General features: G+C 42.1%; 1 protein-coding gene across 4 annotated transcripts in view; it reads right to left on the reverse strand.

Moving 5' to 3' along the window:
* NUP214 (nucleoporin 214) overlaps positions 1 to 16,550 on the reverse strand; it is a 101,245-nt gene extending 84,695 nt beyond the window's left edge. For 2 of the 4 annotated variants that reach the window (XM_082656224.1, XM_082656223.1), the window contains exons 1-11: positions 16,416 to 16,550; positions 14,004 to 14,199; positions 13,232 to 13,383; positions 12,015 to 12,213; positions 11,268 to 11,338; positions 9,969 to 10,032; positions 9,404 to 9,507; positions 7,627 to 7,733; positions 6,903 to 6,969; positions 4,593 to 4,679; positions 2,558 to 2,684 (exon numbers count right to left, since the gene is read on the reverse strand). In XM_082656224.1, coding sequence (XP_082512350.1) covers positions 2,558 to 2,684; positions 4,593 to 4,679; positions 6,903 to 6,969; positions 7,627 to 7,733; positions 9,404 to 9,507; positions 9,969 to 10,032; positions 11,268 to 11,338; positions 12,015 to 12,213; positions 13,232 to 13,383; positions 14,004 to 14,199; positions 16,416 to 16,460 — 1,219 coding nt within the window. In that variant the 5' untranslated portion in view covers positions 16,461 to 16,550. The remainder of the gene's footprint in view (positions 1 to 2,557; positions 2,685 to 4,592; positions 4,680 to 6,902; positions 6,970 to 7,626; positions 7,734 to 9,403; positions 9,508 to 9,968; positions 10,033 to 11,267; positions 11,339 to 12,014; positions 12,214 to 13,231; positions 13,384 to 14,003; positions 14,200 to 16,415) is intronic. The other 2 variants (XM_082656226.1, XM_082656225.1) reach the window with 1 other exon arrangement.
* Between the last annotated feature and the right edge of the window lie 530 nt (positions 16,551 to 17,080).

Here is a 17,080-nt window from a genome sequence, read left to right on the forward strand (position 1 = left end):
TTGGGAGGTAGGTTTAGCATTCCCCTGACCAAGACAGGAGTCTCCAGGAAGTGACTCCTTTAGTTAAAAAAAAAAATGACAGATGAGCCTCTTTGGAAAACACACGGTAGGGCACAGAGAAGTGAGTCCCACTACTTTATATTCATTCACAGTTGAATCATAAGCATGTATTTTGTCAATTAAGTCTTTACGAGAATGAGAGTAAATGAGCTAATCAGACCAAACAGCCTGACCAGGGAAAGGACAAGGAACTTAGTGGTGTCTGACGGGTACACCTTTCTAAAATGAAGCACAAAGCACAAAGAATATGGCTTTTTGTAAACAAATATTTTTTCCCAGTTTTACTGGGATAAAACACAAACATCGTACGTGTTTACGGTATACATGATGGTCTGATGGATGTATACGCTGTGAAATGATCACCACCTCACGTACTTTACCATTTTGTGTGTGTGGTGAAAACTTTTTTTTTTTAATTTTTATTGCAGTATAGTTGATTTACAATGTTGTGTTAGTTTCTGCTACACTGAATCAGTTATACACACACATATATCCACTCTCTTTTAAGATTCTTTTTCCATATAGGTCATTACAGAGTATTAAGTAGAGTTCCCTAGGCTATAGGGTAGGTCCTTATTAGTTACCTATTTTATATATAGTAGTGTGTCTATGTTAAGATCTACGCCCTTAGGAAATTTCAAGTATAGATCCCCAGACCTTATTCATAATATAATTGAACGTTTCTACCCTCTGACCAACACCGCCCCATTTCCTCCACCCTCTAGTCCCTGGCCACCACCATTCTTGCTCTCTGCTTCTCTGAGTGTAACTTTTTTAGATTCCACATATAACTGAGATCGTGCAGTATTTGTCTTTCTGTGTCTGACTTATTTCACTCAAGGTCCATCCATGTTGTTGCAAATGGCAGGATTTCCTTTTCATGGCTGAACAGTCCATTGTGTATAGAACACATTCCCTCTATCCATTCATCCACTGATGGACACTTCGGTTGCTTCCATATCTTGTCTGCGGTAATAACATTGCAATGAATGTAGAAGTGCAGCTATTTCTTCAAAATCCTGATTTCACTTCCTTTGGAAAGGGAAGTGGAACTGCTGGCTCACATGGGAGTTCTATTTTTAATTTTTTTGTTTGTTTGTTTGCGATACGCGGGCCTCTCACTGTTGTGGCCTCTCCCGTTGCGGAGCACAGGCTCTGGACGCGCAGGCTCAGCGGCCATGGCTCACAGGCCCAGCCGCTCCACGGCATGTGGGATCCTCCCGGACCGGGGCACGAACCCGTGTTCCCTGCATCAGCAGGCGGACTCTCAACCACTGCGCCACCAGGGAAGCCCTATTTTTAATTTTTTGAGGAGCCTCCATGCTCTATTCCATACTGGCTGCGCCAGTTTACATTCCCACCAGCAGTGTATACAAGGATTCCCTTTTCTCCACATCTTTGCTAACACTTGGTATCACTTAACTTTTTGATAACAGCCGTCCTAACATGTGTGAGGTGATAACTCATTATGGTTTTGATTTGCATTTCCCTGGTACTTAGTGATGTTGAGCACCTTTTCACATACCTGTTGGCCATCTGTAAATCTTTTTTGGAAAAACGTCTATTCAGGTCCCCTGCCCATTTTCTAATCAGGTTGTTTACTTTGTTTTATTCTGCTATTGAGTTGTATGAGTCCCTTATATATTTTGGATGTTAACCCCTTATCAGATATATGGTTTGTAATTTTTTTTCCCATTCCACAGGCTGCCTTTTCGTTATGTTGTTGGTTATCCTGTTTCCTTTGCTCTCTCTCTTTTTTGTTATTCTCTTACTTTATTTTTTTATACAATTTTTAAAGGTCACACTCCATTTATAGTTATTACAAAACATTGGCTGTATTTTCCCCATGTTGTACAATATACCCTTGTAGCCTGTCTTGCACCCAACAGTCTGTACCTCCCACTCCCCCACCTCGATATCGCCCAGCTCTCCCCTCTCCCCACTGGTAACCACTAGTTTGTTCTCTAGATCTGTGAGAAAAAATGTCTTGTCTCACTTTCACATTTCAGGAGACTGCGGCCCTGCCGAGCCTCAGCAGGGGAGAAGACAGACTCAAAGCATGTGCTCAGGCCCCATCTGGAAGCCTGTGCCTGAGGCCTCCATTTTCTAACCAGGCCTTCGAACCAAGTATTGGTATGTAGCACCCAAGTGCCGTGGGGCGCTGTCCCCTTGGGAGGCACTGGGAACCTGAAAGGGGCACAGAGACAAAGCTATGAAATCAGCACTGTGTATTTTAGCCATATTCTAAAGCACACACAGACACGCCAACACTCAGATACTCAGACACACAGAGTATGTGACCTCGGTCAATGAGTATCGATTCAAATTAGATGAGCGTTGTACAACACACCGTCTCACTCTTTAAGTAGAAACATGGTACAAGTTAAAAGTGCACAGCAGAGTAGATTCTGTCATGAAAACGTAGAGCTGGATTTGAATATTAACCATGATGGGAAGAAGACCACTTCTGTGCTAAGCTATGTCAGACTATACTTACTGATGGTGATTTCCACTTGGTTGGTGTAATCTATGGCAACTCCCATGGGCAAGGAATCATCACTCTTGTCTGTCACAGGCAGTTCAGCTCGGCTAGAATCCTCCAGCAGCCAAGATTCCCAATTACTCTGGACAAAAGAACAAGGAGAAGAAGAAAATGCCATGTTGGTTAGAGCCTTCTCCAGCACTGCTCAACAGGAGAGAAGAAAAAAGACAGCTCACGTGGTTTAGAGTTATATGTTGACTGAGACTCTGAAATTTGGAAAAACAGTCTAAAAGCTATGAGTCCCCCACCAAGCGAGGGGTTACTTTTCCAAGTCAACCTCTCTGTCTGTTCCTGGCATACGAAGCTCCTGCCTTGTGAATAAATAACCACTACTGTGAACACTCTCTGAAGTACTGTCCACCACAACCAGGTAGACTCCTGAACACAGAGGGTGAATCTAATAGCTGCACTAAGCCAGTCAGTAGCTGGTCCTAGAAATCTGGGACGGGAACCAGGATCTCCAGGGGATCTCCAGTGAGGTCTTGAGCAGAGCAGCTTATAAAGCTGGCCAAATGCTCTGTGCTCACTCGACCACAGAGACAGAAGGTAACCTTAGTTCTTGTCTTCCTAGTTCCTGGTGTCAGTTCCTCACACTGGCCAATCATCCTGCCACTGGATTCCTTGAGAAACCACCACATCTTTCCAATAAACTCCCCTTTCGTTCAAGTTTGCTCGAGTGGGATCTGTTCCTTGCAACAAATGATTCCTGGTTTTTAAAAATCTAACCTTTCAATGTTGACCAAAACTGGGCAGCATGAATCAAAGGGGAATAATGCTCAATGAGAAACAGAAAAACAAAAAACTGCTCAGGAAAGGGAACATAATTATGCTCCATGACTTAGCTATGGAGTCAACAGTCACATTCATAATAACGTAAACAAAATGGATTCCAACTTGGAAAAACAATTTATAGACAAAATAAAGAAGGCTTGCTAATCACTACAGAACAGAATACAAACAGTATCAGCTTTGATTTTGCGAAAGACGAGACACAGATGACAACAGCTTACAGGTGGGAGTGGGGAAGGTGTGCTAAAGGCAAGGGTGGGGCGCTGACATGTTCCTCTCACAGCTCGGAAGATCAAGAGAGATGCTGTATGGGAATACCATAAGAAACGAAGGTAAAAATGATTACTTAAAGTTCAAAGATAACAAATAGAAGAAACTAAAACAGTGCTATAACCCTACTGAAAGGAAGGAGGGAGGGTTTGAAGGCCACATGTGAGCTAAATCCTCATTTGCCCTAACAGCCCAATAGTTTAACATTAATAATCGACAACTAGTGATAAAGCAAATTATTATTTAGGGATAAGGAGGTAACCATTAAAAGAAAAAGTTTACAAGTTAAAAGTGGTCCCCTTTCGTGGTTGAGAGTCTGCCTGCCGATGCAGGGGACACGAGTTTGTGCCCTGGTCCGGGAGGATCCCACATGCCGCGGAGTGGCTGGGCCCGTGAGCCATGGCCGCTGAGCCTGCGCGTCCGGAGCCTGTGCTCCGCGACGCGAGAGGCCACAACAGTGAGAGTCCCGCGTAACGCAAAAAAAGTGGTCCCCTTTCGAGAACAGGACAGACCAGGACAGGATGGGCAGTGGTGATTTTTCACTTATAAGCCTTTCTCCACTATTTGATTCTTCAACCATGAACATAATTATTTTGATAAAAAGCAAAAATAAAAGTGTTTTTCAATGTGTGAATACATAAAATATTTGTGCTACTAAGAAATTGTGACTGAAGTTAATCCAAGAGCAGCAAATCAGACCGCTGAACTCTGGCCTGTGACCCTGAGGACTACACACTTATGGCTGGCCACCTTGCTGCCCAGAGAAGGATGGATAAATGTTGAATGACTGAAGAGGCATATGTACCTGTGCATGGGGTGCACAAAACATTTTTAAACTCAAGGTAGACTTTTAAAAAGAAAAGTTTCTGGCTGAGGAGTTGTGAGAAATGGTCAGAATGCAGATGCATTTTGCAAGTAGACCAAACATTACCTTTTGACAGATGTGAGATGTGAGAGAAAGAGAGTCAGAGGTGACACCATAATTTTTGCTTGAGCAATGGATGGAATGGAGATTAACCTACAAAGAAGGGAAAAACTTGAGGGAGGAGCAGGTATTGGGAGAAAAACAAGAGTTTAGTTACAGACAGTATTAGTTTAAGATACCTCTTAAAAATACAAGAGGAGTTGCCACTTAGACATTTACATATGAGATAGAAAAGTACCCCTGGAATAAACTCCACTTGCTTATTGCATATAATTCTTTTGCTTAATGCGTTATTTAATGTAGTGGTATTTAATTTGCAATGTCAAATTCTGATACACATACTACTTCATCTGTATTTTATTGGTCCATGTATTATTTTGTTTCTTTTTGCCTAGTTCACTATTTAGGGTATACCAACACCCTGTAACAAATATAGATCCAAATATGCACTAGCCAACATTACAGAAGATTTTTGGAGTTTGACTGGGTATTTAAGTTGGCAGAGTGGCTGTCCTACCAGCTTTATTCAGGGATCCAAGCTCCTCATTTGTGGCTACACAAGCCATTACTTTAGTCCTTAACCAACTTTGTATCCAGGTGACAAAGAGAAGAACAAATGGAGAAGGCCCATAGTTCCTGGGGGCCGGGCCTAGAATTAGCACAGAAACTGCTGCTCCCATTGGAATAGGTAGAACTCAGTCACGTGGCCACACCTCACACCAAGACAGTAGCAGAAAAATAGCTCATCATTTTAATGTTCAGAAGCGAAACAAATTTTAGGTCATTCTCCTGGTTTTCTTAGCAATAAGAAAAATATTTAAAATTAGCAGAATTCTGTACTCACTTTGATTAGGTGAATAGGTAACTGACCCATATTCAAAATTCTCTGCATCCTTTTCTTATAATCCTTTACAAAATGCAGCAGAGGCACTAAAATTTGGCTCACATTTTAAATAAAACATTTTATTGATTTGGTCTTCTGTAGCTTATTGAGTTTTCATTCTCTCTTATTCTTTAAGAACAGCTCCGTATGTTTTTAGTTTGTCTCTGCCATTATTTCTAAGTAGTCTGCAACTGTAGCTCTGAGCTTCTCTTTGACCTGAGTTATTTCAGTTAGTGACTTCATATACATGTATATATATTTGCCGGTATTTTGTAATTTTTTGATTGTTTAAAATTGTGTCATTGTCCAGCTTTATTACAATGTCAGAAACACTGCAATGTCATTTCTACATCTGACTTGATATGATCAATTTTTCAAAATGTTTTGTGGGGTTTCCCTGGTGGCACAGTGGTTGAGAATCTGCCTGCTAATGCAGGGGACATCGGTTCGAGCCCTGGTCTGGGAAGATCCCACATGCCACGAAGCAACTGGGCCTGTGAGCCACAACTACTGAGCCTGTGCGTCTGGAGCCTGTGCTCCACAGCAAGAGAGGCCGCAATAGTGAGAGGCCTGCGCACCGCGATGAAGAGTGGCTCCCGCTCGCCGCAACTAGAGAAAGCCCTCACACAGAAACAAAGACCCAACACAGCAAAAATAAATAAATTAATTAATTTTTTAAAAAATGTTTTGTGGCTTCTGGAAAAAAAGTTTATTCTTGATGTGTACCCAAATTTAATACAACCATTACCTGGCCTTTACTAATTATATAATTAAAAAAATAAAGAAAGAAAGAAAAGCTTCCCTTTCATTGTGTCTCCTGTGTAGTCACTGTGCATAATCTACCAGAGCTCAGGAGAGCTTACCACGACAACTGCAGCCCACCCTGGCCTGCAAAGAGCACAAAGGGGAAGAAGGGAGATGGGTGCTTAACTGCACAGGTGCTTTTAGCTTTCTGGCCGTTTTCCAAAGTCAAACAGAAAGTATTTCTGATGAGTCACAATTTGGTTTAATTTGCATGTCTCTCTTCCATAGTCAAGGATGGGTTATAGTTAACCAAATAGAAGAGGCAGGTTCAAGTAATAGGAAGAAAATAAAGACGGTTGAACAGAACAAGGCAGAAAAAACCTCCTACACATCCAGGTACACTCCTATTGGAGGCTGATTACTAGTATGTTTCCACACACAGTGGATACATCCTAACCTAACAGAAGGGCTTTTGATGACACTGAAGGAACGGCTAAATCTGACACCCATGTTTGTCCAATGCAATATCCAAGCCATTTGATCCAGGGCTCTTGGTCATTTAAGCTGTGCTCTCATCAGAAACTCATTAAAAGGGATGTGACTTCATCTAAATCTTAACTTCAGTTAAACCCCTCCAAAATCTTTCTCAGAAAGGTATCACATAAAAGTGACAAAAGAGAGACACTTACCTGGCTGCTTTGTCGAGCGAGGATACTAACTTCTGTTGAAGCCGCAGATGCTGCCAGCACTAAATCCCTTCAAAGAATAAAACCGGAAGACCATTAAATTCAAACAGCAACAGTTGTACCTTGACTTGAGTCACTGGTAGCATCTACAAGGCTTTCATTGGGACGTGAAGGAGAAAAGCAAGGTTTTCTACCCGGCTGAAGAAAGGTAAGAAGATTTTGGATGTAAAGCTTTATTTTTTAGTTCATAGGCTAGAGCCCTGGAGACTCAGCCAACTGCCTCCCTACTTAAGACAAAGGAGAGACACAACAGAATCAAGTCAGAGTTCCCAATAAATATAATACCCCCCTGTAGAGAGAATAATCTAATTAGAGGAACAGAAGCTTTGCTTCAAGTCATCTATCTTTCAAAGGGACACTTCTGCTCAGAGGGAAACTTCAGTATGTTCCTTAAATATCAGTATTTTCTTAAGTCATCATCGGAGTTAATGAGAAAATGGGATTTCTAAGTTTAGTATGTATTTGAGCTAAATAATTCAAGACTGGGAAAACAGAAGTAGTAGTCAGAAGGGCATTATCTAGCATGAGCTGAAAACGTTCGGGTTATCTCCAGCCTCCATTTTCCTCCCTTACAGAAAGGAAACAAAACAGAACAAGCAGGACCAAGTGACTCAGGGGTGACCTGACAGTGAGGGCAGGTTGTACCCTCCCTGGGTACGCGGCTCACCATTCTTCAATGTAGCTGAGGTAGTAATGATGCTGCCTCTCTGTACAGCTGCCATAGCAGGGCTCCATAAAGTTCACAAACACTTCTGGGTGCTTTTCTTCTTTTTTCTACAATGAACAGAATGAGAAAAAAAAAATCTCATGGGCGATTTTTCTTGAATCCTACACAGTTAAGAATCTCAAAAGATAAAATCATTTAAGTTTTATGAGAAAATTCATTCAAAATATATAGACACTATATAAAGGCAGCACTGAGCAGTACAAAGAACAGAAGCATTGGCCACTGACCAAACTGAATTCAAAGTTTTCTGTCACTTTAGCATGGACAGATTACTCAACCTCTCTGATAATGTTTTCTCTCATGTACGATGGACCTAAAAAACCTACATCAAAGGCTGCTGTGAGATATGAAAGGATACACATAAAGCATGTAACCCGGTCTAACCCGGAACATAAGGAGTGTTCAATAAATGCTAGTGTTAATCTGATCCCTGGGAAAAGAAAATCTTAATGATATCTTGAAATAAGGCATCTTAATAAACTTATTTTTAAAATTCAATATTGTCAGGAACCCAAAAGAGTTAATAAAAACAAGGCACTTTTTTCTCGTATCAGATTGGCAAAGGTTAAAAATGGTACCATTACATATTGACACACATATTGGGACACTGGTAGTTCCAACCGTGGTAGGAGTACAAACTGATCCAACTTTTCTAAAAGATACTTCGGCAGTGTTTTCAAAAGCCTATATCAAAAGAGCATATACTGCTTGACCTAGCAAATTCATTTCTAGGTGTTTATCCTAAAAAATAAACATAATCCCATTAAGTGTACATAAAAGTGTTAGTATTGTTTAAAACAGGGAAAAACTGAAAGCAACCTGAGTATCCAACAGTAGAGGAAGCACTAAATAAATTGATTATCTGCCCAAAAGCAAAATTCAGATTTACTGAGCTAGAAAGGTAGTTGCAATTTACTAAGTAAAACAAGGTTGCAAAACAGAATGACTAGTGCCACTCCCACTTTTGTTATACTTAGACTTTTATGTATGTATTTAATGTTTTTCTAGACTTTGAAAGTTAACATGATTTGGAAATATAAGCCCTGCCTCATTTGCTGTTTTTAATGCCACTGCAATTTAGGAAGTGTAGATCTTATCATTCAGGTCCTTCTTTGTCCTTCAAAATGACTCACTCCCTCACTCAAATGGCTCTTCCTCAGAGGCCTTCCTTGACCACCCAAGCTAAATCACACCCCAGTCATCAACCAACCACCCCTTACCCTGCTTTATTTCCTCCATCACCCCTATCACTCCTTGATCCGACCCTTGTCTGTGGACTAGCACGTTCATCCGAATGCAAGATCCACAAAAGCAAGGACTTTGCCTTGGTCGCAGCTGTATTCTCAGCTTTAAAGCACACTGTGTAGGCATTCGATAAATATCTGATGAATAAATACGTGAACGAATTTTGAAAATCAAGGTACTTTCTTGCTTCTCTAAAATGTCTTTATCATGTTAACATCTACCACAACTCACAGTCTGCAACTTAAGCAAAGTAAGTTTTAGGACTTTGTCCACCTTGTGACTCGACAGTAGAACATGCTCTAAGTGAACACCACCATTTTGGTCCCCAGGCTCCCAGTGCAGCATTAAAATCTTACACCTCAAGTTGCACGACCACTGTCAGCAAGAAAAGGAAACTGAAGCCTAACTGCAAACTTTATTAGAAGACTTCTAAAATTCTCCAATAACAGAGACATCCTTTGCATAGACATACCGGGAGCAGAGCCATCACCACATCTGGAGCAGTTTCCAAGGTCCCGTCTGCAGCAGCATATACTATTGTGAATTCATATGTACCAATCCACAGCACATCCAGAACTGAAAGACATACACCCCAATAAACCATCTTGTGCTTGGAATAACCCCTGTACATTATACTACCATCTCATGGATAAAAAAAAAAAAAAAATCCAACTCCTATAGCTTTTAAAAAGGTCCAGATTTCACTAACTAAATACAATTCACAAAGACTCAAGAAGCCCAAATTCATCCCATCCCATTTTTTTTTTTCTGGTGGATTATAATCAAGGCAAATAATGAAGAATTCTAATTAAAAAATCAGGATCCATTTAATGTCATTTACCAAGAGACACAGGTGTCTACCAGAGGATTACTGTTACAGCGACTTAATTAGCTAACTGAAATAATGGGAGTTTTCATACAGGAGGCACCAACACTTCCCTGATCAGGTATGCAGGTACATCACATGATCTGAAATTTCTGCAATAAGGACAGCACCTCATTAGAGGTCAGCCCAGTAAGAAAAGCAGATGTGTTACCTCTGACAGGATGATCTGCCTCATAAAATGGAGGACAAGGAATGACTTTTTTTTCCTGCAAAGTCTGAAAGAGATTTGAAAAAAAACAGAGTCGAATGAAACAATCCCCAAACCAATGAAACTGTCAAATCCAATAAGTTCCCCTAGAAACCACCTAAGTCTCATCTCCCCAGCCAGGAGAGAATGAATACAGAGACAAGTGGATGCCTACTTCTAGAATCCTACCCTATGGAAACACTCACAGTAATGTGATCAACGTAGGTGATGAGGATGCTCAACGCAATACCACTCAGAGTAGCAAAACCACTCACGCTGATACAAATAACCATCAATAATGGAACAGATACTCACATAGTGGCGTCCTATGCAGCCATTCAAAAGAATGAAGTAGCTCTGTATGTAATGAGCTGGAAGAAAAAGACTCCAATACACTTTTTTTTTTGGCCACAGTGCACAGCACGAGGAATCTTAGTTCCCCGATCAGGGATCGAACCTATGCCCCCTGCAGTGGAAGAGCGGAGTCCTGACCACTGGACCGCCAGGGAAGTCCCTCCAATACACTATTAAGTTTAAAAAAAAAAAAGCAAACAATAAAATTAAACCAACTGTATTAATTTTTTTTTTTTTTTGCGGTACGCGGGCCTCTCACTGTTGTGGCCTCTCCCGTTGCGGAGCACAGGCTCTGGACGCGCAGGCTCAGCGGCCATGGCTCATGCGCCCAGCTGCTCCACGGCATGTGGGATCTTCCCGGACCAGGGCACGAACCCGTGTCCCCTGCATCGGCAGGCGGACTCTCAACCACTGCGCCACCAGGGAAGCCCTGTATTAACTTTTTACAGGCTAATGCCCTAAAAGAATATGTACCAAATGTCACATAACAACTTTTTGTGATGACAAAGAAGAAACAAAACCTTAACCTCAAACCTATTCCACCACATTCACCACTTTGCAACCCCTCAGAGAACAGGAGGAATACACAACAGCACAGGCCTTGGCATTGCCTGTGAACCCCTCCTTCCCATTCGGGTGTGACCAGATATATATGGATTCTTTGTCGATTTACATTGAAGAATATTCATGAATATCACCTCTGGAAGAGGTGACACAGCTCACCACAGGGAGAGCTGACCGAGTGCACATGCAACACTCTTTCCTGCATTCACTTGTGTACTGACAGATTTGTTGCAATGAGTGTAAATTACATTTTAATAGAAAAAAACAGCAAAGATACTCCCAAACCACCCCCAAAACAGTGGGTAACTTAAGTTAAAAAGTTCTGAAGTCCAAGGCAAGACTTACAGGAAGATACTGGACCACAGTTCCATTCTGTTTCCCCACTGCCAGCTGCTTTCCTTTGGGGCTCCAGCAGACTGGGTAAAGAAGAGAATGCTACCAATTAAAAACTGAATAAAATGGAGCAAACCAATGAGATCTGTACCAAAACAGCTACATAATAACCCCTTCTTGTTCCTCTGTCAGTCCATGGAAGACTGTGGGATCATCCTTACTTGGCACAGTGAAAAAAGAAAGATCATTTCGATGATACAAGCCAATTGTGATTTATCACTGGGCCACTGAATCAGCTGTTAAAAATGCTTTTTCAATGGAGTACTGCCCAGAAAGCTGTAAAGTACAGAAAACTCTGTAGTCTTTAGATAAAACAAGTAGAATACAGAAGGTTCTCAAATATCAAGATGTCATTCTCTTGCTCCTGTTTGATATTTTCTAATGCTTTTCCTCAAAGGTACAAATGACTGTTTCAGAGTATGACCCTTTTAGATCAAAACAATTATTCTCAACAACACAGTTCTAAACCAGCTATACTAAAATATTTCTTTCTCCAGAAAACCCAAGCACATTCAAGTTAAATCATGTATGCTACTTGGCTTCAAGGACATTAACTACGGAAATAAAAAACACTCTCTCCACTTCTACCAAAGAACAACAAATATGACAAAAAACCCCATTTGCTTTTTTTTCCAGAGATTAAATTTTAACTAGATCACCATTACCATATGTTACAGAGGAGAAGACTTTATTACTCACCAGATGTTACTCCTACTGTGGAAGGAAGAGTCGCACACACTTTCACTGTCTCTGTGATCTGTAGGACAGCAATGCTGCCATCAGCCAGGCAAACTGCCACCATGGAGGAAACAGTAGGGTTCCACTTCATATCGATCACCATGCCTCCTGCATCTTTCAGGAGCTTATGATACGCAAACGGGCGTTTCTGCTGTTTGGCCTTTTAAAACACATGCCCAGAAGCAAAAATAAATCAGTAAATTAATAAGTACAGAGACATTTAATAGTCAAAGAAAATTACTGAATCTGCAAGTTTTCTCGAGTTACGGCTCACCTTCCCCATGACCACGAGAAACCATGCAGCTCTGCACAACAGTCTATTCGTTACAGGCAATTTTAACACAGCTTTGAAAACGGCAATCAATCGCCATAGCACACTCAGAGGGACTCGCAACAAAGGAGTGCACAAATGCAAAATAATCCATAAAGAGCAGACACTAAATAAAAATCTGGGCTCTGCTTCTTAATAGTGCTGGGCCCTTGAATTTTAGAGAGCTCTCATCTTAAAATATTATACCTATTTTAACTGGTATGCAGAAACCACCAAAGGCTTCAAAATTCCAAAAGAGCTTCACTGAAGATTTGTTGTGGAAGGTTAATGAAAGATTATTGATATAAAAGGTACCCCAAACAAACAGACACACAAGAACCCCAAATACTTAAACTCTTTGGGCCTGTTTCTCTACCTATGAAATGAAGATGACAGTACCTACTGCATAAGGCCATGAAGGGTAGGCATGAATGAGAACAAGGCATGTCAGGCACTAGTACAGGGCCTGGCACAAAGTCAGTATAAACACTCAATATTATTGACTATTATCATTACTAAACGGCCTGGAATGGAAGAACACTATATTAGGAGGCCAGAGATCCAGGATGTAGGAACTTCTGACATTAACTACTAACTCTATGGCCTTGGGCAAGTCACCTAAGGGTCCCTGGGCTCTGGCTGTCTCACATATAAATGAGAAATGGTAACATCTTGGGGCAGGTGGTATTATGAAATAATTTCTTGAAGTCACCTCTATCTCCAAAGATCCATGATTCTGTAATTAAGGACCTTTTAAAAACCCATATTTTAATCTAGAAAAAGAATTCAAAGGCCAACCAAGAACTTCTAGGTTATGATTCAATACCAGGAAATCTTCTTAGGTCCCTACAGTTTGCCAGCAGCTTACCTCATTTGAGAAAGTGCGAACATCAAAAAAAGCAATAATGGAACCATATTCACTGGACATCATGCACACGGAAAGTGTGAGGTTATCACAGCTCAGGGCCAGGTGATGTATCGGGAATTTCATAGGAACTAGCAAGCTTTGAACTTTATCAACTATGAAAACATAAAAAAACACAAAGCAGAAAATGGAATGTTCTAAGCATAAGCCACAAACTCTATTCAGGTCTATGTGAAACGATTTTTACATCTACATAAAAATATGCACGCACCCTGATAACAAGTTGTACAGATAAATCGCAGCTTTCTTACAGATGTATAATGTCGCATTAAGTATCATAGGGACTCTTCCTCATCTGACCTGAGAAAACTAACTGTGGCTGTAGCCCTTGTTGGAAACAGTGCCCTGTACCGTATTTTTGCAACAATGCTCCAAAGAGCACACATTCCCATTTGTTTGGATGGCGCTGTTGTGACAACTAAAAAGCCACGCCATGAAACTCTCCTCCCAGGGAGCTGGAACCCAAGTTCAACTGAGCATGGCACAATGGTAAGCTGTTCTTCCCTTTGAGCTCAGAGGGACAGCTCATCAAAAAAGAAATACAATGGACCAAAGAGAACACCCAGGAGGGCTTCCAGAAGCCTACCTAGAACTTCCTCTTCTTTGGGGTCGATCTCAGGACTAACAGCAGTTTTACTACTAGAATGATTTCTTGTAAATCAAGTGACATTAGCACTTCACTCCTCTATCATGCAACACAAACCAAGGAACTTACCTATCTTATTGGGATCATCTCCAGGTTTATTCTGAATAAGAAGATTTTTAGTAGGAAAAATCTGCAACCCACTGGCTCCACCAGCGAAGACCAGGCCATACTTGTTGGACACGGCAAGCAGATTCGAGCGTTCCTTGGGCAACTCCTCGGGGGAGTCAAAGATTCTCACCTTCTTCAGGGCTCTAAACTGAAAATCCTGTGGTGCGGGGTCAAAGCAAGATCAATTCAGGGAAGACAGGAAATTAAATCACACCTGTCATTATATTTCAGTACACCCAATTCCAGTACAACAAAATATACATTACCCTGAGGGTAAGGGCTGTGCGGCTCAGTCATTTTTAAGCTTCCTGTGATATTGTGGCACCCGGTATAGTGCTTATTAGTATTTACTGAATAAATTAAATTAAAAAAAATTCTTTCATGAAGCCTTCCTTGACTAACCCAGATAACACTGATCTTTTCCTTTTCTGAATTCCTAGCTAATTTATTGTCTGAACCACCACACAAGCTGCACTTTTTTATTTACAATCTTGTCCTATTTCATGGTATGTCTTACGATACAGAGTAGTGCTTAATAAATTGTTGTTAAATATTGAAAGCATCACTCAACTACCCTGTAAGCTCAAACTACCAGTGCAGTACTCAACAAAGATACATGGAAATAATGGCCACTGAACGGTAACCAAATCCCAAACTGGCTTACCTGCATCAGACACTAAACAAAACTCCCACCACAGAAGAGGTCAATCTCTTGGTGTTCAAGACCTATAAACATACCTAGATGCTATGAGGACATCTAAAATCAAGTCCAAACCCCTTAACACAGGCTATAAGGCCAACACGGCTTGACTCGTCCACTTCCAGAGCCTCACCTCACAATACTCTGCTTCCCTCCCACAACTGCGCCATCACCTCTGCCACATCCAGTGCCACCCCCACCCCCCACCTATTTCCAGTTTTCATTTCCTCCCATTTTCATGGTCCTTAGCCCCTCAGGGCCTGGGAGCCTTCCCCAACCTCCTGTCAATGTCTGATTCATCCAGTCTTCCCTGAATTTATTGATCTGCTTTCAAAGAATTTTCAGTGTGTACCACTTCTTGGTAAAAAGAGTTCCATACGTTTACCAAGCATTATGTTAAGTTGTATTATATATATATATTTTTTTTTCTTCAATTTTTTTTCTTCAATTCTAAACCTATCTTTAAGTCAAGGTTTTGGTGAAAAGAATATGAATCTCCTTTTGCTTACACTCTAAAAAGTGCAAAAGCCAAAGACAGCCTTTCTCAGCCTTCATTTGTGTCCATTTACAGTGTTTCATCCAGGATCCCTAACACACCCCACATACTCATTTCCTTGGATTCAATGTTTAATACAGATTTGCTAAAAGATTAACTGAAATACTCTTTTAATTCCAACTGAGTATGGTGATCAGAAATCCACACGGCTTTCCAGGTCAGACCACAAAATTTTCAACCTTTTTTGTTAATTCTCATCCTGATAATCCCAAATATCCTACTTGGGTCTTGTAATCAGAAACTCAAAGGGAGGCCATCATTTTCTAAGTCTGTGGTTCTAAAACCTTTCCATCCTTCTGCTCCAGCATATGAAATATGGCACACTCTCACTGGGTTGCTCACCCTTGGCGGTGATTCTCAAGAAGAACGAGAGCATCACTATTCTAAACATGGTGTGGATTACTCCTCCCTAATGCATTTCAGTGATTTGTTGTTCAAATGCCTAAAATATTCCTACAACTTATTTCCTTTCGGGTGTTTACAACCATCATTTGGCTCACCTGGCCCTCTCAAGTTTCCTGACTTCAGGCTGATTTCCTGTCCCGAAACAGCCCTCCGATTCTAGTTAACTAAAGCTCTCGTAGGATAATTGATGAACCCTGGCTCTGCATTAGGCAAGCGTAGACCGCCTTACTAGTACAGCGAGAGAGGAGGGTCTTAAAAACAGTAACAACAATCTGGTTTTCAGCCCGCTTGTCAAATGCGGCTTTGGGTAAGTTACTTTCCGAGCCTCAGTTTGCTCCTCTACATTAACAAGTATTCCGTGGGGTTGCTGTGATAATTATCAGTGCCTTGCACAGTAAACGCTCAATAAACAGTAGTTAGTACCACGACTCCAATCACCACATTAAAGGGGCTAGGATAACTCAAGAGGCTCGCACAAGACCAACAGGGGACGCGGAAACCGCATTCGGTGGGGCTTTCACGCCGACTGCACTGAAGAGCGCTCCAGGACGCGGTAAAGAGAATTCTGAAAGCGGCAAATTGTTCAAGCAGGAGGCGCGGGGGCGGGGGGGGGGCGGGGCGGGTCAGCGGACATCCGAGCTTCCCGGGTCAGCGGGGCTCCAACGCAACACCAGAACTAAGGAAGGAAGGGAGGCCCCGGCCAGTGTCTGACCTTCATCTCCCGCTCGGGGATCACGGCATCCATTTCGTCTCCCATCGCGCCGCCCTCAACAGGTCAAAGCAGCTACCACAGCTGCCCGCGTCCTTGCAGACACAGCCCAGGCGGCCCCCAGGCCAACTTCCTCCCCTCAGGTCTAGCGGCGCGCGGGCATGACGCATTTTCCGGCGCGCTTTGATGACATCACACGTTTCGGGCCGAGGGAGGTGGAGGGACCGTCTAAAGTCCCGAGCTCTTCTGGCCGCCGCCTCCCATTGGCCGGCTCTGACAGAGTATGGAGCGCGGCCCGGGGTCTGTGCGCCTGCGCCCGGGAGCGTGCAGGTGCCGCCACCGCGTTTTCAGGTGGAGCGCGCTTGCTTCCTGTTGGTTTCTCATACTGGGAAGTGCAGGCGCGAGTCCTCCACGTTCGTTTCGTTGAAACTTCGTAGTAGTCTTTGGATGTAGGTGGTTATTAATAGTTCCGATTTCAGAGGAGTTGGGAACTTGACAAATATTTCCAAGGGGCTGTAGCTTCTGAGAAAGGCTTTACAGGAGTGTGGAAGAAAAAGGTTCTCAGAAAGTCGGGGGGCCGGGTTCTCGCCAAGGAGACCCTTACGTGTCTGAAGGCTGAAAGGGGATATTAAAGGGCCCCAGCGATCAGCTTTGTTTACTCGTTGGAG

The sequence above is a fragment of the Grampus griseus genome (genome assembly GCF_964374135.1).
Source record: "Grampus griseus genome assembly, chromosome: 6".
Classification (NCBI taxonomy): domain Eukaryota; kingdom Metazoa; phylum Chordata; class Mammalia; order Artiodactyla; family Delphinidae; genus Grampus; species Grampus griseus.